The 26946-nt window shown below is 38.8% G+C and overlaps 1 protein-coding gene and 1 long non-coding RNA gene across 5 annotated transcripts in view; one reads left to right on the plus strand and one right to left on the minus strand.

Annotated features, from left to right (window-relative positions):
* LOC149074680 (uncharacterized) overlaps nucleotides 1–21336 on the minus strand; it is an 86962-nt gene extending 65626 nt beyond the window's left edge. The window contains exon 1 of the long non-coding RNA XR_016194516.1: nucleotides 20975–21336. This is a non-coding gene — a long non-coding RNA (uncharacterized LOC149074680). The remainder of the gene's footprint in view (nucleotides 1–20974) is intronic.
* Nucleotides 1–26946, plus strand: part of LOC149074679 (uncharacterized) — a 459047-nt gene that overhangs the window by 150754 nt on the left and 281347 nt on the right. For all 4 annotated transcript variants that reach the window (XM_089247147.1, XM_089247149.1, XM_089247150.1 and 1 more), the window contains exon 14: nucleotides 4936–4976. In XM_089247147.1, the coding sequence (XP_089103273.1) occupies nucleotides 4936–4976 (41 nt within the window). The remainder of the gene's footprint in view (nucleotides 1–4935; nucleotides 4977–26946) is intronic.

Consider the following 26946-nt stretch of genomic DNA (forward strand, 5'->3'; position numbering starts at 1 on the left):
TCATCTTCAAATATATATATAGGGATAGCTTCTCGACTACTACTACCCATTTTATTTCCCATATTTCCTCTTGAAGGTGTCTATCGTGGGGATATTCACGACATCAGAAGGTAAGCTATTCCATGCATTTGCAACTCTGGAGGAGAAAAACTCCCTGTTAAACAAGAGCCTAGAACTATCCCTAACTAACCGAAACTGGTGCCCCCTAGTCGAAGCATTTGGAAGACGACCTAACAGTATTTCATGATCCATCATATCGATCCCCCTTTAAAATCTTGAATACAGTAAAGTCCGTTATAACGAGTGGTTTACAGGCTATTGTCAGAGCTAACGTTACAAAAAACATCCGCTTATAACGAAGTCCGTTATGACGACAATTTTGCTTATGATTGTGAGCTGTCGTTATAACGGACTTCTACTATACTTCAGTCATATCTCCACGACTCCTACGTTGTTCCAAAGAGAAAACACTAAACGAATCAAATCTTTCTTCATACTTCCAGCCTTGCATACCCACCAGTGAGTGCTCTAGTGGCTCTTCTTTGCACTATTTCTACCAAGTCTTGGAGAGATTACGGTTTCCCTAAAACCGTACGGCGTATTCTAGGCCCTGACGAACTAAGGCCGGTATTACACTGTAAAAGTTTTGTAAAAGTGCTTTGATAAAACTTGAAAAATACAACCAATAAACTGGTCGGTTGGATAAGCTTGAATGTAACCCATAAGCTTATTCGTTGTATTTTTCAAGTTTTATACAAGCACTTTTATAAAACTTGTATGGTTTAATACCGGCCTAAGCCTCCTAAAAGCGGAAGGGTGATTCTGGAAGAACGAAGAGAGACTTTTTTAGGAATCAAACCGAACATTATATTTGCGTTTTTGACCACCGCGGTACTGCATTTGACGCTCGATTTTACGAACTAGTCCTCTGTCCCGAACAGCATGCCATAGAAACAATGTTAGAATTCACTCTATTTTACGAACTCGTTTTTCTTTATTTTTTTTCCTGTCATTTTATTTTTTCAGCCTCTTCAGAGTTCGTTGCAATCTGAAGTAAACTTCAATTCGGACGTTCTACGTGCCATAAGAGGAAACAGAGAAGGAGGAGGGGTAAAGAATTCACAAATTTCTTGTCACGAATATCAAAACCCACATTTGTCAGTTCGCAGGTTGACCATGAATTGAAGATGCTTTGACAACGTAATTCACCCTTAGTGCATTATGATTGGATAAACTGATGGTTTGAGAAATGGTATGATATATGCTGTTCGTCTATTTTACGCTTCGCAATTTCTAAAAAACAGAAATGATCGTGCTAGACAGTAAATGAATTTTTTTTAAAGAAATTCATGGGCGAACTCTTTTGCCAAAACAAATGTGTCAAACGTACGGGATTCCAAAAAGTACATCGAGTACTCCAATCAAAGAACAGCAAAAGATTTTCTGCGGCAAGTTGCCCTCTCCCGCCCCTTCTAGTTTCGTGACTTGGCTGATTTTTAATTTCGTAAGAAATGAAATTAATAAAATGAAATAGAAATTTGTATGGGAATAAATATGGTGAATGGATTTATAAAGTATGCACTGAATAGCTTAGTATTTTCCCACCATGTGAATATCATTTTTTTATTTAAAATGTGTCTATTGCGATGGAATTTACGGCAACAGAAAGTGATATATTCTATGCATTCACAGCCCTGTTGAAGAAAGGCTCCCTACGCGATACCACAACCTAGAATTTTCCCTAACCAATCGGCAGAGGCGGATTCATAACTTTGCCACCTTTTCCCTTTCCAATTTCGTGTTCTTTACCATAAATTCCTAAAATGTTCCACCCTTCCCCACTTGCCGCCCGCTTAGCCTCCCTGTAAATACGCTTCTGCCATTAAACCACACATACACCTCATCCATATTCCAATGTGAAATTTTTAACGAATGATTACATGTTAGACTGTGCGTGCATGCGTGTTGTGAACTTAATGTAAAGTTTGTTTTTGTGTAATGCTTTGTACCCGTTTTATAGTGCTGCCCTCTTTTTTTTTAAATATGAGCGAAGTGTAATGATTGAAAATTTGTACCGTTGTAGGTCTGTCACTCTCAGTGGCGAGACTTTAAAACGTGAAGATAGGCTCGGCATGGAAGCCTCAAAGTTTGGAACCACAGAAAACCAACTTTAGCCGTGTTTGACATAACAAACGATTTTTCCGTAGAAGTAACAACGTTTCATCTTTAAACCATCTGCATTTCATACCCTTTTTTTTTTCAAAGATCAAGGTCAGACACCCTCAACGATGGATTTCGTCCATTTTTTACCAAAAAAATTCGGGTGGGGGGAAGCCGAGTTCTGTTGTTGTAATGGATTGAATGACATTTACCGGTCGTTAAAAATGAAAAAAAAAAATAACATGGCGGATTAGTGGCACTGGTATGCGCTTGTAGTATATTTTTTATTTATTTTTTTATAATTTGTGTAAGTTAAGAAAATGAATTAAATCCAAGAAATATTATTAATCCAAGATATTGTGATTTTTCTTCACATTTGTTTCCCATGTTTTTGTTAGTTGTATTGGTAATAACGAAGTCCAAGCCTTTTAAAAATTACACCTAATTCAAATGAAAATAAAAAGGTAGTCAGAAATTATTAGAAAGTTCATAAGATAATTGAAATTATCTGTTTCGAGATGGCTTTCAATCATACGTAAAAGGTGGTTAATCAGTAAAAGTTAACACTTACGTGATTCAACTGAATCCGTACTGGATCCGAAAAAAATTTCTCAGTGGAAGTTACTTCATAAGCAAATGCAAAATTTCTTATTTTAAATGTTTGAATGGCTGAACGAAGCAAGCCAATAAATCAACAGATACTAATGAAAATAATTGAAGAGACAATTTTGGAAAGAATTCAGTAAAATGGGCAGTACACCAGCGATTGCAAATCATCGTAATTAACAAGGTAGCAAAGTTGGCGCACTTGATTCTTTCGGAGAATGACGTTTTACGTGACGTCGGCTGGTACCGACTCATGAGACAGCCCTTGCTATATAGCCCGTATTTTCACTGCCCAAGCACTGCATACCAACTAGTGCTCTACTGCACTTCATCAACCAAGTCTATATCCTTCTGTAGGTCTTTACAGCATACTTTAGACCAGGACTGGCCGATCTACAAAAAAAGAACGTGAGAGACCTTTTTAAGAATGAAACCGGACATTTTCTATTTGTTTTTTGAATCTCGGCAGAATTAAGTTCAGAAAATCTAAGCCGCTTTTCGATGAAAATTTCCAAATCGGTTAACCTGGTTCCATCCAAAATAATTCTATCATTCGCAGGGCCGTAACTAGGATTTTTTTCTGCCCCCACAGCTTTAAAATTCGATAATTTTGTATTGTTGTTCTTTGTTCCCACCTAAAACTGCCGCCCTCTAAATTTTGTAACCCGGGAAAGTTGCCCCTTGCCCCCCCCCCCCCCCTCTAGTTACGACCCTGATTCATTCGACTCGTAAGTGAAATGTGGGTTATTTGATACAAAGTGAGCAATCTTGCACTTGTCAGTTCTGCTCCATTCATCTACCCACGATTTCATCACATCCGAGTTGGCCTGGATTAACTCCTTGTTGCTAGGATTGCAAACTTCCAGTCAATATTTTAATGATTCTTCTGGCAAGCTCATGGTAACCCATTTTTTTTCAAGCTTCTTAGACTTTACCGAATGCTTTCAAATGACAAGTTTACTTTTTAATGAATGTCTCTAATTTCTCAGCCATGTTCTTAATACTGTACCTTGGTGCACATGTAGACCTACAGCTAGTAGTTTGTCGACGGGTGTTACTGAATATCTACTAAATCCATTTTCAAGAGTCATATTGTCAGATTGGAACTACGACTGAACGTTTCATTCATTTACTCAAATGCTTTGTTGATGTTGCTGACCGCTTCTGCTGTGTTATAGTCGAGTTCGAACTGATGAGTTTTCGTGAGATTGACTTTATTTCCAGCTATATCTATACGCTCAAACTACAAGCTAGCACTATTACTTGCTCGTTTTCAAGGATGGCTAACGTTCATTATCACCATCACGCAAACATTGCCACCATCTGACAAATATGCCAATTAATTCATCCGAAAATGCGACATTGTATGTGCGTTATTGCATGAACCCAAATAGGGTTATTTTAGAGCTTATTTTTACTGTCCACAACAATAGTATATACAGGGTGATCGTTCAAGTCCCTTGGCTGCATTTTACTGGTGAACTGTTGATCCTAGAGGCATACTTCCAATTAAAAAAAGAATCAAAATAACGTGTACATTTTAGATACATCATTCATATTGCAAGGGGTTGTATATTTCTTGAAGTAAAAAAGAGAACTTTATGCGGACATAATGTTCCAATTAGAAAGTTGTTGTTCTGTCCTTTGAGGCCAAAAAAATCCACTTTTTCCAGTGCAAAATTCGCTGACATTTGAATTCAAAAATCGGAGAAAAGTTGGGAAAAGAACAGTAAAAATAAGGAAAAGAAACGTTGTCCGCGTTAGTTTATGCTGCTGTTTCCATTTTTTTTCTCAGGTTTTTGAATTAAATTATCTCTGTGAGATCATTGCACTTGAAAACGTGAAATTTCATTTGTTGGTCTCAAAAGAGACAAGGCAACAACTTTGCAGTTGGGTTTTTTGGGACCGTATAAAAAGTTAGTTTTTTTATTTTAATAACTATGCAACCCCTTGCGATATGATGACGCATCTGAGGTCTAAACGTCATCTGGATATATTTTTTCTAATTGGAAGAGGATCAACTAGTCGCTAGATCAGAGCTAGATCAACCGTCTAGGATCAATGTTTCGCCAGTAAAATGCGGCCAATAGACTTGACCGATCACCCTGTGCATTTAAATATGCATATGTAAATGAATTATGTTAATTATTTTTTTTACATCATATACAGGGCGAATCTGAAATCCGAAGATGATGAAAATATCAAATTAGGTAAGATTTTTTTTAATAATTTTTTTTTATATAATCAACTCCCTATTAGTATTTTTCTCTTTTGTTCCCGTATGAAAAATGCATGCGGGACTTCTTCAGGAAATATACCACATCATTCGGGATGTCAACGGGGAAAAGAGACCCTGCAGGACCAGTGGCGTAGCCAGGTTTTGGTGAGTGGGAGACGAAATTCGGAAAGGCGCCATTGTTTGTTTTTGCTTTAGGCGCAAACTTAAATTATGCATTTGTAGAAAGAACTTGAAATTTTTCAATTCAAAAAATCAAATTAAATTTTTTTTTGTTTTCAGTTGGTTATTATTCAAATTAAATTGAATTTTAAACGGATTAATTTATTTTAATTTTTCAATTAATTTAAAGAACGTTAATTACATTTCACGTTTTGTGTATTTATATAAATACAAACACCAAAAACACAGATGGAGAAAGCCCAAAAAAAAGTGATTGGAAAAAAATTTAAAGAAAATAAAAAAAATGCATTTTAACTCTCCAAAATTAATCTAAGATATGAAACTCCCAAAAAATCTTCATATTTTCAATCCAGTCCACACACACACACACAATCACTTTCATCACGTTACACTTTTATCGTAAGTACATATATACTACTACCCAATCGTACACATCCAAAACATTTCTCTGTAGAATTTCTAACAAATTGGTGCATGCCGAAAAGTTCTATCTTATATTATGCGTGACTATAACGTATCTATGCTGTCATAGTTATGCGAGGTTTGTGTTCGAGTTTTGCCATCTGTTTTCCATATTAGAAGTAAAACTGGCAGAGATGCCCGAAGTTTCGCGTTACGCAAATACCACGTTGAAAGCCTGTCTGCTCTCTGCCGGGAAAACTTTTCAAACGGAAGATCGGTTGACATTCGTACTTCGAAGTTGGAACCATCGGAAAAAACCCTCACTCCAGTCAATTACCACTGTGTCGCTGGTAGGGTTCGAACCTGGATCAGAGCGATGTGAGACTCATGATCGCACAGTTGCTATCACATGCTACCAGATTGCAGATGCACAACCAAAAGGTGCGTGCCATGAATCCAAAAAGGTTCGGGAACCACTGCATATGAATTGGGACGTACCGGTATGGCCATGTTTCCATAATGCATTCAAGTATGTTTGAGGCGTATTAGGTGTTTGAAATGCCACTGTCGATCTTCCAAATCGAATTGAAAGTGGCAGGTGCATGAATCGATTGAAATAATTTTTCTGTTTGCTGGTCTACGTACGGGCTTCCTTTGGAGAAACTGTTTAAAGGGGAGTTTTGCTCGAAGTTGAAAAACTTGAGCACAGGCATTGTGCAGTATGTGAATACTTATTTTTAGTGAAATAAATTCATGTGGTGTGTTTGATAACAAATTGGAGAAGAATGAAAATATATCGAACGAGATGAATGGTATAAGCTCTATTACAGGGGGTTCTTAAACATTTTTCCATCTGCGGCGCCTCTTACCCTAATCAATGCTTATCCCAGTACTCCAGAGCAGTTTAACAAAGAATCGCTTCGAAGAACCTTTGTCAGGCCATCGCTTCGCGCCGCCCCCGACAAAAGTTGCGACGAACCGCGGCTCCGTGGAATACAGTTTGAGAACCCCTGGACTATGAAATTCTTTGTTTTTCCTTCGTTGTGTGACCAGATGGCCTTCGGGTAAGTGCTGGCAAACAGCATTATACGGCAAAGTCCATATTTATAATATCTTATACCCCGGATAAGTGCTAATTGAAAAACACTGATCTGTATAATCTTTTAAGAGTAGACTCAACATTTCGGCAGTTTTTGTTTTTCTGTCTGAAACAGTATTATGAATCTTCAGCTACTTTTAAATTTTCCACATTATTCATGGGCATACTCAGGCCAGGTCAAGTGCAAAAAGGACTTCATAAAAACATGATATCCTGTTGAAACTTCCATAACGCCTGGATTTCTGCTTTAAAAAGCGATGAATATATATGTGTGTATAGTGCATTTATAGTATTTTATTTCGGAAATATTCAACGGATTAATGCAACGGTCGTGCATTATGTATGTCGTGCTCGTGGCTCCTAGGTTTATCGCCAACCTTTTTTGAGGGGCGTCGCAACGCGTTAACTCGCTTACAAGCGAATTGGAAAGAAATTTGTATGCTCTCTGTTTGACGAATCGGCAATAAATAGAGTAAACTTGTGCCCTAACCTAACCGCATATTAGAAAGAGGGAAGAAAAAAACCACAAATAAAAGAGTAAGATAAGTATAAAAGATAAGGTGATAAGAATGTAGGTAAAGTTAGATTTCTTTTCACCCTCGCCCTACTTGTTCTCTCTCACTTTTATAAGAAAGATACGTCATATGTGAGGGAAAAAAACTACTATCAGAGTATACAAAAAGCCAAAGGAAAAAAAATTGTTAGGTTGCGACAAAGCTTTGGGATGATTAGGCAGAGGAAAGAAAACAGTGAGCTTGTTTGAATTCATTCCACTGGCGTTAGGACGCAATATTACGTCATTTGATCGTAAAGTAGTTAATGTATTGATGCATGTCTTATCAGTTCTTTGAATTGGTTCTTTTTTACATTATTCTGGGGCACCACGAGTTAAAGTTTGAGAAACAAGGGATTAATTGGAAGGGGAGATATACGTGTCATGAGTTATATATGCAACAAACACACCAATCGTAGCTTTTTCCAGGGAATAACTTCTCAGATTCAGCACACTACTGTATGCATAATGATGAGACAAACAGTGATTCAAAGAAAAGAGAAACTACACCATGAACAAAGACAATGATTCTGAGAAAGTCACATTTTCAACACAAAATTATGCATTATCAACGTAGAATATAGTATATTATATTGTCGTAGAATGTAGATGACTGCAATTTCCACTCTCATTCTCTGCATTTCAGAGCGCTTTGACCCAAAATTAAATTATCTTTTTTTCACCCACCCTGAAGAAAGTCTTCTGGAACCACTCCCCCCCCCCCCGTGTTTTATCTTGGGTTTTCTAGAGCTCAAAAGCTCAACCGTTTTCCACCTTATTTCAGTCTTTGGTGTGGTCAGTGAAATGTTCTGGCAAATCTTAGTAGACGCAAGTCAGCGAGACTCGCTGAGAATTCTTTTGGAGGGATTCTCAAGATCCCAACAAAATTTTCCAACTGAACACCGTCACGTAAGGCACGTCCAGTGTTTTTTCCTATTAACCAAGACACTTGTGCAATTTGGCACGGGACGAGGGAATGCAATTTCCGTTTGCAGCAAACTGCATGCTCAATAATTTCTACTTCGATGATGTTGCAAGCGGTGCACCGAATCTAGGAACAGCCAAGAAGTTGCAATCGGAGCTGATAGAATTACTCCAGTGTGTGCAAATGAACTTAAGTGGTGTTTGAATGTGACCGACTTGATGCGTTCATAATCGAACCACAGCGCCCAGGATTATCCAGTGCCATATGGAGCCGAGTCTACTTTGAAGACCTTGGGACTCTGTTGGAACTCCTGAGGACTGCTTCTCGTTCAAGGTAACCCCCAATTCTCAGTACATAAAGCAAGTTGTATTATTTGAAATCGCTACTATATTTGCAAGTAATGAATATGAATGCTACACTGTTGCACTGGATTCAGCTTAAGGAGTTGCCGCAAGAAATCAATTGATGGAAAAATTGTAAATCCCTTCACCTCAAGAGGTATTTGAAAACCCTTAATCTCTTTATTGATGACGAAAACCACCTTCGCGTTGGAGGGCGACTCCCGAATTCTTCACTAGATTTCGATCAAAGTCATCAAATCATTCTTCCAACGAAGAACAAATTAACTGGTCTGATTTTGAATTCTTCCACATGAAGCTCCAACACATTGGTCCGCAGACATTGCTGTACTAGTATGTAGGACAATGATTCGGGCCATAGAAGGAATTTATCCAGAGGGGTTGTTCACAATCTTGTTGCGCTTATTAAACAAAAGCCCGTGGTTGCCAATGCTAATTGCTAGACAGTACCAATTGAAATTATTCGTGTATATATTGCAATTATTTATTATTATTTAGTCTTTTGTTGTATTTCATATTGATTCTTATTTACCTTAAAATTGCAAATGCCAATTATTTAGATAATTTGTATTCATCTGCAACTTGTATAGTATGATAGTCGTTAGTATGCTTAGTATGATAGTCGTTATCATGTTTAGTATGATAGTCGTTATCATGTTTAGTATGATAGTCGTTAGCATGTTGTATAGCTTAAGTTTAGTGTAATTTGTATGAATGTAATTTGAATAATATGTAAAAATAATGCAATATTTCAAAGCCGGGCGGGATGTTAGAGCCCGTATGTACGCATTCATGTATATGTGAGTCTTCCGTGGGGAGGCGCTTTGGGAGAGAGTTGGGGGATCGACCGCTACGGGGATGGTCGGTCTTTTCTTCTCTTACAGCGCGATCCTCAAGACGTTAAATTTGAATCCTCTCCTTGAGAGATACGCACGCATTTTATGGGCCTCCGTTCGCCCATCTAAATAGTTGTTTAGTAAGCTGTTTAATTAAATAGTTGTTTCTTCTCCATAATGGTGCGAACTTAAATGACCCGATCCTCTGTCCCTGGTGAGAACTAATTAGCTATTGGAAAACAAACAGTCCTCGAATATACAGAAGGGGTGCAGAGAAGAGCTACGCTCTTGACCTTATTGGCTCACGGGGCTTGAGTTATGAAGAGAGACTTCATTTTTTGAATATGTTTACATTGTATGAACGCAGATGTCGGGGAGATACGATCGAAGTGTTCAAAATTTTCAACGGTGTGGATAGGATGGACCACATGATTTATTACTTCGCCGTCAATCAACTGCTTTTACAAGGGGACGTCAGTATCGTTTGGTAAGGGACAATTATAGGTTACGGTTTCGTAGGGAATTTTTCTCAAATAGGGATGTAATTTGTTAATAAATGTAATAGAGCTTATATATATGTTCTCTCGGAAACAGTTATTTTTCGGATATTTTGCTGAGGTGAACTCGGAAACAAAAGTCATCACGTCTCCGCCGGAACTTGAACCCAGGCCCTCTTGCATACCGGCAAGCATGCTCCCGTCTACACCAGTGTTTCTTCACCTTTTTTTGCCCCTGGCCCCCTTTGAACCATATTTTTTTCTCGTGGCTCCCCTGTCTTACCCAGAGTTTTCAACTCTCATCTAGAAGCAAGACACTTTATACGTATTAAAATGATTTTTTTCAGTGAATTTATGCTGAACAAAAATTTTGCAAAGAAAATTGGCCTCCAGACCACTAGCCTAGAATTTATTGATCTCCCCGCTAGTCCGAGTTCTATCAGGACCGTCTCAATATCATGGGCCCCCCCCCCTTCCCCCAGGCAAAGTGATGCTATGGTAGTCCCATACTTTAGCTGTAAATAAACAGCCTACATATTTCCTACTTATTTTCAAAATTAATTGTACTATACAAAATATCATAAGGTGGGGTCACTTATGGGCATGAGGCCCCTCACAAGAGTGGGACTGACAGAGCTACAGCCCGGGACCTAATATGGTTTTCATAATTTTTTTTTCATACAATAAATTTCATATAGGGAAGGGGGTTTGAAAAATTTAGCCGGGGACTTGAGAAAAAACCCATCCTAGGGAACTTGTTGCAAAATGTAGGCAGTGAGGCCTGGGTGGGTCCATGCTCTAAAGAAGGCCCTGGTTTTATGGGTGGTTTTGTTGGATCTCTCTCTCACTGTATATAAGTGTTAGTCACTAATATAAAATCTTTATTTCTTCACACCTTAATTTTTCTTCTCAGCTCTCCAAAGTACCTGTCATGGCCCCTTTCTCCATTTTCTTCCGTGGCCCCCTTGAAGTATCCTAGTACCACAAGGATGGCCCCCGGTTGAGAACCACTGGTCTACACCACTGGAGACATCACCCTGCCTTCCTTATTTCACGCACTGTGGCGTGAGGCGCTGAAGTAGAGGCATTAGTAGCCTCTCTTAACTCCAGGAAATGACCCCTGGGTGGGACGGATTAGAGCGAGATAGATGATAGATGGCTTTTTTCTCAGCCGAGATATCAAGGAAACAGTTATTATCCGGATATTTTGCTGAGGTGAACTCGGAAAGAAAAGTCATCACGTCTCCACCGGTACTCGAAGGAAGGCAGGGTCATGTCTCCAGTGGTGTAGATGGTAGCATGCTTGCCCGGTATGCAAGAGGGCCTAGGTTCGAGTCCCGGCGGAGACGTGATGACTTTTCTTCCCGAGTTCACCTCAGCAAAATATCCGGAAAATAACTGTTTCCTTGATATCTCGGGCTGAGAAAAAAGCCATCTATCTCACTCTAATATCCAATTAATGTTGGGAATTTAGCAGAGATGTCGTTTCAAAGCATGAACTATTCATCAATTAAATAACGAAATAACTAGTTTATTATAAACAGATTAATATATAATAACACGGAAAAACAATACGACCATCACGTCCTATCGACTAAGGCCCCTTTCACACGGAACGTGCATATGCAGCCTAGAGCCATTATTTGGTGGTTTAATCTACAGCCCCATAGAATATGGGTATAAAGATGCCTTTGTAGAGAAAAAGGGAAGGGGTGGAAACTTTCAAAATGTCTGTGCTTAGAAATATTCACATCACAATTCTGTCTTAGGCCGGTATTACACTATAAATGTTTGGTAAAAGTCCTTTTATAAAACTTGAAAAATGCAGCCAATAAGGTCACCGGTTGCATTTTCTAGAATGTAACCAATAACCTTATTGGTTAGATTTTTCAAGTTTTGTAAAAGCTCTGTGATAAAACGTGAAAAATTCAACCAATAAGATCACCGGTTGCATTTGCTTGAATGCAGCCGATGCGTTTGGTTGGATTTATCAACTTTTATAAAAGATCTTTTATAAAACTTTATAGTGTAATCTCGGCCTTGAGCTTACATTACACTATAAAAATTTTATAATTCTTTTAAAAATGCCGACCTTTTTTTAACCGACCAATAAGCTGATCGGTTGCATTCGAGCAAATACAACCGATAAATTTATTGGTTGCTTTTTTCAAGTTTTATAAAGTAACTTTCATAAACCTTGTAGAGTGAAGCCCCATCCTTAGATTAGTCCCTTCTGAAATATAAAATTTCCCTTTTTTTTCAGTTTGTAGACTCAATATCGAGTAAAATATACACTGGTGTAAGAAATTAACAGAATTTGCCGACCTGGTCGATTATCTCTAGAACTACTGTACCGATTTTTAATGAAATTTGATATGTACATACATTGATACAATACAAAACAAATAACCATTCAATAATTTTAATACACACGCATGATCGTGCGTAACACTCGTTGGAGTCGGAAGGTATGAAACAACGGTTGCAGAATAAACAAAAAAATGGGTTAATAGGGGGTATGGTCCCCTCTTACAGATATAAAGGTCTCGCAGCGTGATTTCATACTTGAAATAAGGCAGTTTATCATTTCCTGGGGCAATTGGTCCCACTCGTTCAGCGACGCTATTTTCATTCCCTGGATGGTTCCCGGAGGGGGGTTGCGAGTTGCAATTGCCCTCCCCAGAACGTCCCAGACATGCTCTATAGGGTTAAGGTCTGGAGATCTGGCTGGCCAATCCATCCAGCGAATATCCTCACTCTCTAGAAAATCGTCGAGCAGAAGAGCTCTATGTGGCCTCGCGTTATCGTCCATTAAAATGAACTCGGGGCCAACTGCACCCCTGAAAAGTCGAACATAGGGCTCCAAGACCTCATCCCTATACCTCACACCAGGCACAGTGCCTCTTCCAAAGAGATAGAGAGGTGTGCGGCCATCCAACATGATGCCTGCCCAGACCATTAAACCTCCTCCGCCATAATGGTCGATTTCGCGGACATTGGAGGGTAGGTAGCGGGTCCCTGGTTCTCTCCATATGAACGTACGGCGAGAATCGGTGCTTAGGCTGAACCGGGACTCATCAGTGAAGAGAACGGTCGCCCATTGATCCATACTCCAATCTCTATGCACCATGATAAATGGATTCTTCTGTCCGTAGAAGTGAGTGGGACGCAAACAGCAGGTCTTCTTGCAAACAACCCTCTCTCATGAAGTCGTTTGGAAACAGTCACCCTTGATACACGGGTTCCTGTGGCTGCATACAAGTCACGAGAGAGCTGAGAAGCTGTAGCACTCCTGTTACGCCTCGTTATAATCGACAAACGGCGATCTTCTCTGGCTGTCGTGGCTCTTGGACGACTTTGCCCAGGCTTTCTCTCGATGGATCCGGTATCCTGGAACTGTTTCCATAAGTTACACACGACGCTGCGCGTAAAATTGAACTCATTAAAAATCTGGACTTGAGATTGGCCTGCTTCTAGCCTCCCCACAATTCGCCACCTCATTCCATCATCTAAACGTTGGTGGTTACTCATTTTTATTGTTACAATTTGAAATTAACCGATTGCTGCAAAATAACACCAAGATATTCACCGAGGTCTACTAGCGAACAAAATGCGTCTTAACTTACGCGCGCTTATAAAGCCTGTTTCGCTACTGGCCCCGCCTGCACACACGTGTACGCTTACGTATTTGACGTACAAGATTTGCATTTTTGTCTAGAAGCAGTGGTTTTACATTCAGTTCAGTTCTTTTCATGAAATTCGATAAAATATGCAAATTCTCTTAATTTATTTCACCAGTGTACATTGTAGGTATCGGGGGAACGACCAAAAATATTCAAGTGCTCAGGGCCTTCAAACGTCTTAATCCGGCCCTGAGTGAACGCCGTACGTGGATAACGTATTTAATAAAAGTATTTTTTGCAAGTTTAAAAATTAAAAGATTAAAAATTTGAAAAATAAAAAAAAATGTTTTAAATAATTATAATATTTATATCTTTTAAATAATTTTAAATATTTAAAAACAAAATTTAAATTTTTAATTAAATTTAAAAGTTATTAAAGTATTTAGTCAGTTAAATATTCGTAATGAACAGAACGGCTTATAATTTTGTTTCCGTCAGTGGCCGTTGTTGAGGAGTTTTATTGTATGAAATTGTAAAGTATGGACAAAAGGCAGTTAAAGTTGCTATATCTCCTTCATCTCAGAAGGAAACAGAGAGATAGACGTATGTGGGTACATCCTATTGATGAACAGGGACCTTCATTGGTGTTTTTAAGGGTATTTATGGCAAACAATTAAAAAAATTCCGTGCAAAATCATCTTTAAAAAGTAGCCAAAGATGCGGACGAATTCGCTCCGCATCCGCATCGTGTGAATAGCCCCGAATAACCGAATTGTCGGAACTTGTATGTGCAGATGTGGATTAGGTTTTGACACATGCGAACGACGTCCGGACCCGCATGAACACTTCGAAGGTGCGGGCGAATTTCGGCTCGTCTGAAAGGCTCAGTATATTCCGATTGTTAAAACTTCTTCCGGACCCGCATCCGCTCCGCGTGAAAGGGGCCTAACAAGCCACTCACTATATTGGCGGGAAAAACATATATTACCTACTTTCTCACGCTGCTACATCAGCGCCGCCACACTGAGTTACAGAGGAGGTAAACGGTGAAGAAAACATTACAGTAAATATCTCAACAATCCCCCCCCCCCCACTTAATGTAAAGTTTTCGTTTACAACATATGCAAAACAAATTTCACACGAAAATTCAAAAAATATATTCATATACAAACCCCCCCCCTCTTAAACATATAACGATTAATGCAATTTTCGTGACATAATGCAACGAACAAACATAATTGAAATAAAATGCAACACAAAATTTTGAATCAAATAATATGCATTATACAGAATATAATCCCAGCAGCTTACAGCAATTTTGATGCTTACTCTTGCCAAGACCTTTGGTGAGCATGTCAGCTGGCATATCCAAAGAAGCTAAATATTTTACATCGATAACATCATTTTCATAAATTTCGCGAACAAAATGGTAACGTATATCAATATGCTTGCTTCTAGCATTGGACGATAACTCACTCGAAAGAAGTGGACTGTAAACACTTTTAATAATTTTACGATAATTTTAATTCACTAATATAACAAATTAACTCGCACGAAATCCCGATCGAGGGAATCGTTGTACAATTGACCAGCTCGAGGTCTCAACTCATACTCACTCACACACACACTGTCACACCCTCATAAGAACGCTTTTTTCTCTCTCTCTCCCTGGGAACGGGAGGGGAGCTCTCATCACCTTTTGACCTCTGCTCTCTCCTTACTTTTCTTCTTCTTTTTTACTATTATTATTATTATTACGCAGCAACATACCGCCGGGCGTTGCAATGTTCTTTGAACATTCAACCAATTGCAATTATAATGTAATAATATATAAAACTGATCATATCAAAACCTGAACAAATACAAATTTTAACTAAATACACAGAATAAAGAAAATTGACACACACTCAATTACATTATAAATCAACACCTTCCGATACATAATAAAGCATAATATACGATATTTACATTAATTTTCCATAGGTAAAATACACAATTTTGAAATAGGTCGCTTATATGTGCCTGAAGCCGTTTTCACAGCAACCACTCTAATCTTGTTATCCTGTTTGCCAGAATATGTTTCCGTAATTCGACCTATAGACCATTTACAAGGAGGTAAATTATCCTCTTTAACAATGACCATGTCACCTATTTTTACGTTTTCCTTTTCGAAGAACCACTTATTCCGTTGCTGTAATGTACTCAAATATTCTCGATGCCACCTTTTCCAAATGACTTGTACGAATTTCGTTGTTTGTTGCCATCGGTTAACACGATTTTCTGGCACCCAAGTCAACTCTGGTTCTGGAATTGAGGTGATAGGTCTTCCAATAAGAAAATGACCAGGTGTTAGGGCCTCCAAGTCATTTGGGTCTTCTGACATGGCAGATATTGGTCTAGAATTTAGGACTCCTTCTATTTGAGTCAAAACAGTAAGAAATTCTTCGTAAGTGAGCCTTGTCTGGCCGATGGTTCGTTTTAAGTGGTATTTGCAAGGTTTCACTCCTGCTTCCCAGAGACCACCGAAGTTTGGTGTTCGGGGAGGAATGAATTTCCAATCTATGCCATCCGAGGATAAATAGCCAGCAAGGTCTTCATCTGGTTGAGCTACAAGGTTGTATAAGTTTTTATGCTCAACATTTGCTCCCACAAAATTTTTTGCATTATCTGAATACAACTTAACACACTTTCCTCTTCGAGAAGTGAACCTTTTAAGAGTTGCAATAAATGCAGCAGTGGTAAGATCAGTAACAATATCCAGATGGATCGCTTTCGTCACTAAACATACAAAAATACACACATATATTTTATTCAAGGTACCCTTTCTTTGATTTTTGTATTTTATAGAAAAGGGTCCACAAAAATCAACACCAGAAATGTTGAATGCAAAATCTCTCGTTACACGATCTTTAGGTAAAACACCCATAATTTGTTGAGCCGTTATAGGTTTAGCTTTAAAGCACACAATGCAATCATGAACAATTTTTCTACATACACTTTTACCATTTATAACCCAAAACTTTTGTCTGAGTTGATTCAGTAATGCTTGTGGCCCTAAATGCAGATACTTATTATGATAATGTACAACAATCAACTTGGTTAATCGGTGTTTTGTGGGCAATAGAATAGGAAACTTCTGATTATAGCCCAGTGTACTATTATTTAATCGGCCACCAACTCTCAAGATTCCTTTTTCGTCCACAAAAGGATTCAAACTTTTTATCGGACTGTCGAAAGGGACCTTACCTTTTTCTTTAAGAAATTTGAGTTCTGGTTTGAACTCCTCACCTTGAATCAATTTCACGAGATGCAGCTCAGCATTATTGATTTCTTCATCATCTAAAGGACTATATTTTTTCTTGTTTTTACAATTATTAAGAAACCTAAAAATGAAACTCAAAATACGAACAATCTTAATATACACATTACTAAGATTCAAAAAATCACTGATAAATGATCGAACTGAAACACTAAAAGTTTGTATATCACAAATATTGTCACTCATACTGCAAATTTTGAATTCACGCTGAAAGTCATCTTGTAAGATCGCTGACGGGATCGTTCTGTTTGGGTATTCACTGTCCATAAGAAACTTTGGACCGTTCCACCATTAAACACTTTGTTCCAGTCTCTCTGGAGCTAGACCTCTGGAAATGAGATCTGCAGGATTTTCTTCGGATGAAACATGTCTCCATTGTTGCACAGTTGTTAGTTCCTGTATTGTAGCTACACGATTTGCCAAGAACGTTTTCAGAAGATGTGGTTCTTTCTGGATCCAAGACAGCACAATCATAGAATCACTCCACAAATACACTGCTGAAACGTCGAGCTTCAGTGAAACTTTTATACTCTTCATCAACTTAGCTAGTAACACTGCCGCGCACAGTTCCAACCGCGGAATAGTTGTACGTTTAATTGGAGCTACTCTTGATTTGCTCGAAACCATTTTTACTCTCACGCGTCCGGTAGATGAAGTAGACACTTGCAATAGATAACAGCCCCGTATGCAGATTCAGAGGCATCTGCAAACCCATGAATCTCGATCGTAGTTGGCTCAGATATCAAAATACATCTATCTATTTTTAGGTTATTTATAGACAGAAGAGATTCGATGAACTCGTGCCACTCTTGTGCTTCTTTTGCTGGAAGTGGATCATTCCAGTCAATTTTCAGAAGCCACAGTTTCTGCATGAAAATTTTTGCTTTTGATACCACAGGTCCTATCAATCCCAGTGGATCAAAAAGTCTTGCGATGGTAGATAGAACATTCCGTTTGGTGAATACTGTATTGCTGTCAGCTTTCACACTGAAAGAAAAGCAATCTTCACTTGGCTTCCAGGAAATTCCCAGAGCCTTTATTTCACTTGGGTCGAAAAAGGTATAATCACAATCTGAAAATAATTTTGGAATGAGCGCTGGATTATTTCCGCACCACTTATGCAGCTTCATGCCTGCAGTATTGAGGATGCCTATCAGTTGCTGTTGAAGCTCTTTCGCTTCCAGCAAGGTTGGTGCCCCGGATAGGACGTCATCCATATAAAAATCACTGGTTAGGACAGGAGCCGCTAGAGGAAAATTGTTTCCTTCATCCTGTGCGAGTTGTTTCAAGGTTCTCATGGCGAGAAAGGGTGCGCTCACTGCCCGTAAGTTACAGTTGACAACTCATAAATTTTTATGGGCTCGTTCTTGCCTTCCTTCCACAAAATTCTTTGAAGGCTTTTTTGACTCGGATGAATTTTTATCATTCGGTACATCTTTTCGATGTCCGCAATGAAAGCAAACTCGTGCTTCCTAAATCGAATCATTATTGAAAAAAGATCCTCTTGGATCACTCCTCCATTATACTGAAGAGAATTCAAAGAATTGTCCCTTGTGGTAATCGTGGAAGCATTAAAAACAGTTCGTAGTTTTGTAGTCGTTTTATCAGGACGGTATACACCGTGATGGGGCATGTAATATGTGACCTTTGGCTCTGTGGTCTCATTCACCTCACTCATATGCCCAAGTTCTAGATATTCTTTGAGAAAATCTTTGTATAATGCCTGATAATTTTTGTCTCTCTCTAACCGATTCCACAGTGAGTTTAGTTGTTTTAACGCCATACTCTTGGACTCTCCAAGGCACCCGGGATCTTCCTTGAGAGGCATGGTGACTATATACTGCCCCTTATTGTCTCTCATATGAGTCTCCTCGTAATGGGTTTCCCAAATTTCGTTTTCTTATGATATTACTGGCTTTTCTCCAACACTTTCAATTTCCCAAAATTTTTGCATTGTTTTACTCAACCTACGCTGTGGTGGTCGAGTGGTTATAGTGCCGGACTCGTGATGCGAGGATCCGGGTTCGAACCCCACAGTGGTGGTCGGCTGAAGTTGGTTTTCTGTGGTTCCCAACTTCAAGGCGCAAATGCGAGCCGATCTCCCCGTTAAAAAGTCTCGCCACAGAGAGCAACAGTCCTACAACGGTAACTCATTCAACCATAACACTTCACTCATAGTTAGTAAAACTGGGGGCAGATGACAGCACTACACATAACAAACATTACACAGAAACAAAACTTTACGTCAGGTTGCACTACACGTACACGCACATTCACGCATGTACCGATTCGTTGGGGGGTTCCGCGGGGGGCGGGGTGAATGTGTGGTGTAGCAGTAGTAGGTAGGGGCTCGGGGATCCATGATGTTCTTAAGTCAGCCACCTCGTTGGGCAATTTGCCTGTTGTGGCGTTGTATTTGTATAAGTTCTCTTGCTGAACTAGTCCACAATGTATTGTTTGTTTCTCTTTAGTGGATAATGCGCCACTGACAACGTACCCGAACACCGTATTTTGCAGAATTAAATCGGTGACACTAGGAGAAATTTGTCCTGTCAATAATAGTTCATAAAATATTTCAGCTCCCAACAATATATCTATCTGTCCTGGTTTGTTTAATTCTGGATCAGCTAAATTTACGTCCCTCATCCCCTCAATAGACACTTCTAACTTTTGGGAGGGAGTGCTATTTGTTATTTTCTCCACTATCAAGAAATCCAATTCCCTCTCATAGTCCTTTCTTCTATTAGCGAGAGAGGCTCTCACGCATCCCTTGATTGGCATTGACGCCCCGTTTAAGCAAGATACAACAAGATTTATTTTTTCTCTCTTCAACTCAAGTTTCTCTGCAAACTTTCTGGTTACAAAGTTCGACATAGAGCCCCCATCTAGCAGTGCTCTACCATTGTGGTATTGACCATCCTTATCTTGTACAAGGCATCTCGCTGTACTAAGTAAAACTGTCTTTTTTTGTTTGTTTCCCATGCAGCTGGTGGCTGTTATGGGGTTGGCATTGTGCTGTTTCGGCGTCGTTATATTGCTCGGGGGAGAATCTGTCATCCCCGTTCTTCCTGCAGTAGCAGCAACAACAGTGTCTTCTTCGCGGGGGAAGTGCAGGGTCACATGGTGTCTTTTATTGCACTTGGGGCAAGAGAACCTCGACCTGCATTTTTTCACCCCATGTGAAGATGACAGACAATTGAAGCACAAATTATTACTTTTTACAATTTTAATTCTCTCGTCCACTGATTTGCTTCTGTAATCAGAACACTTGTACAATGCGTGAGTTTCAATTCCGCATTGTACGCATAATGAGTCTTTTGAATCCGAGAGAAACACCTTTGACACATTTTTATTATTTTTTAAGTGGAAATTTCCTCGCTGTTTTTGAAACCCACTATTGCTCTCAATGAGAGATCTACCTCGTGAAGCAAAATATATGTCGCTCTCTTTAGCTAATTCAAGCGGTCGAAACCATTTTTCTCCTTGCCTCACACTAATATGAGAAGCAGTTTCTCTATCTAATGTCTCAAACAACTTATCTGCAACAATGAGGTCTTTTAATGTGTCAAAATCTGACACTCCTCTGAGCTTCAGATAGTAATCGAAACTCGTTTTTAACCTCGACGCAAATTGCACATGCGTTTCATTATTACGATGAGCCCTTCGAAAATTCTCTAGACAAACCTGCGGTGTAGGCTCGTACTCTCGTAAAATAATTTCTTTTACCTTATAATTTGACAGTTCATTATCGCTTATGTGAGACAAAACGTTGGTTGCCTTTTCACCCAACAAATTCAATAAAATTTCTGACTTAAATTTCTCTGGCACTTTTTTTGTGTTAAATGCTCTTTCAAGTGATGTGAAGAAATACCCCCAACCTTCCGGCTGATTGGGTACTCTAACAGTTAGAGTTCTCACCCTTTTTATTAGAGATTCAATTGTGTCTTCCTTTACTTCTGTTTTATTATGTTCAGTGCCGTCACAATTTAATTCTACACGTACTCTAACTAACTCTAATTCTGTTTTGACGCGCTCTAATTTCATGCGTTCTAATTCAACCTCTCTTAGTTCCTCTGACTTTCTATCTGCTATTATTGTGGCTAGATAGTCTTTTACAAAGTCGGGATCTTTTACACATGCTTGATTTTGCAAAATAAGTTCTTTTAACTCACTCACCTTCGCATTCTCGATGACTTTTTCTCCAAGGTCCTGAGCAACTTGGATTAAGTCCTGCTTTTTTGCTCCAGCGAACATTTTGACGATGAAAGTTACGTATTCCGAATTATGTTAGCACTAGTTCTTTCGTGGTCACACAAGAACTCAACGAATACAAACTCGCTCCACATACGTCTTCTCCGATTTGAACGACATTTTTCACAATTCTTTGTCTCCGTATGAGACGGACCAGATGGACGATAACTCACTCGAAAGAAGTGGACTGTAAACACTTTTAATAATTTTACGATAATTTTAATTCACAAATATAACAAATTAACTCGCACGAAATCCCGATCGAGGGAATCGTTGTACAATTGACCAGCTCGAGGTCTCAACTCATACTCACTCACACACACACTGTCACACCCTCATAAGAACGCTTTTTTCTCTCTCTCCCTGGGAACGGGAGGGGAGCTCTCATCACCTTTTGACCTCTGCTCTCTCCTTACTTTTCTTCTTCTTTTTTACTATTATTATTATTATTACGCAGCAACAAGCATGAAACACAGGATTTTGCACAAGCTTCGCTGTTGATTGATTGTCACAAAACAGTCACGGGTGCAGTCAATGAACTTGGAGACAGTTCAAGGATGAAATTCTTTAAATATAGTCTCTTTCGCAGCTTCGGATAACGCCATGTACTCCGCTTCAGTCGATGATAACGCGACGCTTCGTTGTTTTCAGGATTCCTAGGTCACGGCTCCTCCAGCGAGTGTGAACGCGTATTCAGAGTATGATCTTCTGTTATTGATGTCTGAAGCATCCACATATGCAGTTAATGGCTTTTCCGAACGCTTGAATGTGAGACCTTGATCCATATTGCACTTGAGATTCCTCAGGATTCTCTTAGCCAATGACATTTTCCGGGGTGGTTGTTGAATTGGCTGAGAAAATTTACAGTATGCGTGATGTCAGGTCTAGTTGCCACAGATAGATACATCAGAGAACCAATCAGACTTCGGTACGGAACGTCTTTCATTTCGAATTTTTCCACATTTCCGGGACATCTCTTTGGTCAGCTTGATGCCGCTATCCATCGATGTGGATACAGGTCTTGCATCTTGAATTTCTCCAGGATATCCTCGGTGCACTTCTTTTGAGACATTTTTATAGTGTCTGGTTTGTTCAAACTCGATGCCCAGGCCATAATGCATCTTCCCAAGATCCTTCATCTTGAAAGAATTTGCGAGATTATCCCTAATGATTTTGTATTTCTCTTTGGAATTTGTAAACACAATTGAATCATCAACACAATGATGATTGTTTCTGTGGTAGACGTTTTCTTGAAATATACACACTTATCCGAATTAGAGGATGGAAATTCAGAGATTTCAATTTTTTATCCAATTACTCTTGTACCACTGTCTTCCGGATTGTTTCAGTCCGTACAGTGATCGCTTTAACAGACACACTTTATCAGCACTCAATTCGTCCTGGAACCCGTCTGGGAGTTCCATGTAGATTTCTTCATCTAAATCACCATTCACATATGCCATCACAAAGTCTAGTTGATAATCCGTGAGATTATTCTCAACTGCATAGGCGATTGCAGTTCTGATTGAACTCAGCCTTGCCACAGGCGAATAATTTTCTGCAAAGTACACTCCGGGTACTTGAGAGCACCCTTTAGCGACGAGCCTTGCTTTGTATTTTTCCACACTTCCGTTGGGTTTGTACTACAATTTTAGTACCCACTTGCAGCCAATCACCTTTTTGTTTCTTGGTCTTTTCCATTTCCCATGCTTTTCTTGGGTTAAGGCATCATTCATCATTCGTGGCTTGTTTCCATTGCGCTCGATTCGGCCCACGCAAAGCTTCAGAAACAGTAGGATTATTATCGTCGTCATCAACCAGCTGCACGGCCTCGTTATCTCGGATTGTTTTCATTTGGTACTCTTTTCGCGTCTTGATAAGCTTCGGACGACCAGGTGCTTGCGCTTGAAGAGCGGGATAGGAGATGCGTCGCTGTTCGATTCAGCTACGCCCCCCTCAGAAGAAGAAATTTCCTTCTCGCTAGAATCAGAATGAAGTGGTGACGGATTTACACCATTGTTGCTTCTTTCGGTGTTTTTGATGTCGCGAAAATACAGGAAACGTGTTTTTGCTTTCATCACAATCGCTTTCACGAGTTTCGGTTGGAAATACGCATTCGACTTCACCATCGGAAGGAAGATTATTTTCAAACTCGTCGATGAATTTTATGTCACGGCTTGCAATCACCTTTCTTGATTGCGTGTTCCACAGCCGATACGCTTTCGATTCAGATGCATATCCGATGAAAATATGCTCTCGCGGTCTGGGCTCAAATTTGCCTTTTAATCGCTTGTTCAACACGAACGCTTTTTGTCTGAATACCTTTAAGTAGGATACACTTGGCTTGATGACAAAAAACGCTTCGTATGGAGTCGTCATCTCTTCCACAGCCCTAGTAGGTGCTTGATTTCGGAGGTACACAGCACAATTTACAGCTTCCGTCCAGAAACTTGCGGGTAGCTTTGACTGAATCAATAGGCATCCCTCCATTTCCACAATTGTGCGATTCATAAGCTCGGCGACACTGTTTTGTTGAGGAGTGTATGCGGCGGATTTTTCTCTCCGAATCCCATGCTATTGCAAATATTGGGTGCCGCAGTCGAGTGGTTAGGGAACTAGCTTCTCACTGTGCAGGTCTGGGTTCGAATCCCGGTTCGGGCATGGATGTTTACTAACACTAACAAAATCCCATTGTCAGTGCGAAGTGTTTTAATTTTCTGCTGATTCGATTTTCCATTTCGGCCTTGAATTTCACGAATGCACCTTTCACTTCGTCTTTAGTGTGCAGTGGCCCATTGATTAATGACTTGAGACGCGACTAGTGCAAAATACGCGTGTAGGAAAAGTGCAGAGGAGAGACGAAAAGAGGAAAACTGTCACGCGGGTAGTCTACATGAGTATCGGAATGGCGTTGGTTATCTCCGTACGAACTCCATCTAAAATTTGTTAAGTGTTCATGTTTAATTTCGACAATAATCTAGAATCGTGAATAATAATAGTTATCGAATAATAATAGTTATCGAATAATAATAGTTATCGAATAATAATAGAATCGTGAATAATAATAGAATCGTGAATAATAATAGAATCGTGAATAATAATAGAATCGTGAATAATAATAACAGAAGATTAGGATATTCTTCGACTTACGTATCCTTTAAGGTATCCGACTACCTTTCTTGTCACTTTTCTTTAAAATGGTACAGGAGTGTACTTTAATAACATTTTTTAATAGAAAGTGTCTCGAAATGGTGAAAACTGTGACAAATTTTGATCTGCCTATGACATTTTCTATGAAGAAGTCGTTTTTATGTCAAATTTTAGTGTCGAAATTCACGTGATATTCGAAACACGATTGCAAAAAATTTTGTTGATAAAATGCTTTGTGATTTTCACAGTACATTTAGCTAGTAATGTTGCAGGTTATGAACCAAAATTTAAAGGATTGCATGATATGTTCATAAGTTACACCCAAATACGTCTATGCACGTGTGAATTTTTTGAAATTTCATCCTACATTTCGTGTATAAAACACTGCAATTCAAAAAATATATGTGATAGACCTTAGATTTTGGTTCATAACCTCAACAATGTACAGCAAAATATCACATTAAAATTTCGTAAGGATGCAATGCACTAATTTTTACAAATCATGTCACAAAGTCAAGTAAAATGTCAAAATAACATTCTTCGTAAAACACGTTTAAAGTCTTTATTCACGTATTACTTGTATGTAAAAATGCAACACTAAAGTGAATGTAACTTTGATTCTAAGCATCATATAAACAAAACAAGGACCGTTTTGGAATCACAACAAATATGGCTTTTATAAAAAATGAAAATCCATATTTTCTTTCAAAATGACATTTTCAACGTAGTCGGATACCTTAAGTTTTAAGAAAATATACTTGCACATAACGAGATTTGTTATCAATAAATGTTACGAAATATCTTGAACCACTTAATGAGGGGACTTTCATGGGACCACACATCGGAATGGACAAGGTTCGGCAAATTTTTGCTTTGGTATCGCGACTCTTTTGGGAACGGTGTAGCCGTTTGTTAACACTGGATGCATATTTTACAGTCCCTCAAAGAATCCCAATTTCCAAATGACATACCTCGTACCATTTCTTCGGCTTTCATCTTCTTCAGGTCCCTCTCGTTCGGATGGCCATATCTTTGATGCCACTTCTGAAGATCGGTGGCAACTGCAGCGGTTTCGATGCTTCTTGTCACGTAGTATAAGTCCCCGTGGCGTTGTGCTCGTAAGAGTACGGTTCCATCTGTTTCGATGACTCTTGCCTTTCGCTCGGTGAAGATGACGGACCGGTTTTTCGCAGTAGCTTTGGACATTGACGGCAGATTGCTTTTCAGCTCGGGAACGCACAAAACATTTTCTAGGCGAATTGTTCTGGTCCCGCGTCCATCTGGCACCTTGATGCGAACGGTTTCTTTTCCCGTCACTTCGGCGATCTAATTTATCATGGATCTGCAAAATGACTACAAATTGCAACTTAATCGTCAAACATAGGAAAATAGTTATAAATTAAGTTAAAATTTTACCATCGATTACAATACTGTTTCGCAAATCATAATTTATAATTATAATTGATCTTAGCTATTGTCCTGAAATCGGCACCTCTACAGAATTTCTCGACCATGTTCAAAGCCTGTTTTACGTAAACAGTTCATGATCATGAGTTACGAAATTGTTTCCTAAATTTTACTTATCATTCTTAATGCTATCAAGGTATACTTTATAACAAATATACTTTCATTAACGCATTCATTCATTCATTCATTCATTCTTATGACAAATATACTTTCATTAACGCATCACTGTATTTTTACTTCCCGATACTTTGCATTCTCTTAATGACGATAAGGGCGCGGTAGCCCAGGTCGATAAGATACTCTTTCCTAACTCGGGGGGTACCACAGAAACGGCGAAATGACCATAGAAAAAAAATTGCTATTGCAGGGAGTCCCACATCAAGGGGTTAGTGCACCAACCTCTTGATGAATGTAAAAAATTCTGCCGTTCGGAATCGGCAATAAATTGTAGTTCCTGGTCTAATTAGCCCTCGTGTGCAGAAAATGACCGTGGTGCGACGAAAATGATCTTAATGACGATAAAAAGATTCTGATTTTGAATAGTATCTCTTGGTCTATAGATTGAACAAAATAATCGGTATTAACCCTAGAATACTAACTAAAAAAGATGCTCATAAAAACTGCATGTTAACTGCCTCTACGTCTCGTAGAGTTAGTATTCTAGGGTTAAGTGGTACACATTCGCGATACACTCTAACTGAAAAAAGTTGAAATGGACATCAACTTAGCAAGGAAAGAGTAGAGGAAAAAAGAATTTTTAAATTTTTATTTATCTTAAAATTGTTTTTCAACAACCTGGTCGAGAAAAGCGAAGTCTGAGAGACTTCTTGTTGAATTTTTCCAAACTAAATTTGTCCTTAAAATAATTTTTTTTCCTCTAACTTCGAGTTATCCAAAGCATTCGAATTAAACGAGAAATTTTAACATTGAATTGGATAAAGGTCATTCCCAAAAAGTGTACATTCCGCATTTTGAAATGAAAAATTCAAAATTGAGTTTTCAAAATAAAATTGATCTCAAATTATAGCCAATGGCTTGAAGTTTAATATTTCATAAATATTTTTCACTATTTTGTAATATTTTATTTTTTTGGGTTTTATGACAAAAAATCAAGGATTTCGTCCACTCTGTTACGAAAACAAAATATCGCTCTAAAAAAAATTATTATTTCTGCTGTTTTTATTTCTTAAAATAATGAAATCTTATTTCTTACTCATATGCTAAAAAAAGGCAATTCATATTTTTTTCAAGCGAGTATTACTGGATGATGGTGTGTGTGC

This window comes from Pholcus phalangioides, unplaced genomic scaffold (assembly GCF_987345545.1).
Source record: "Pholcus phalangioides strain wild (caught in Gottingen) unplaced genomic scaffold, Ppha-v1.0 ptg000017l_1, whole genome shotgun sequence".
NCBI classification, from domain to species: Eukaryota; Metazoa; Arthropoda; class Arachnida; order Araneae; family Pholcidae; genus Pholcus; species Pholcus phalangioides.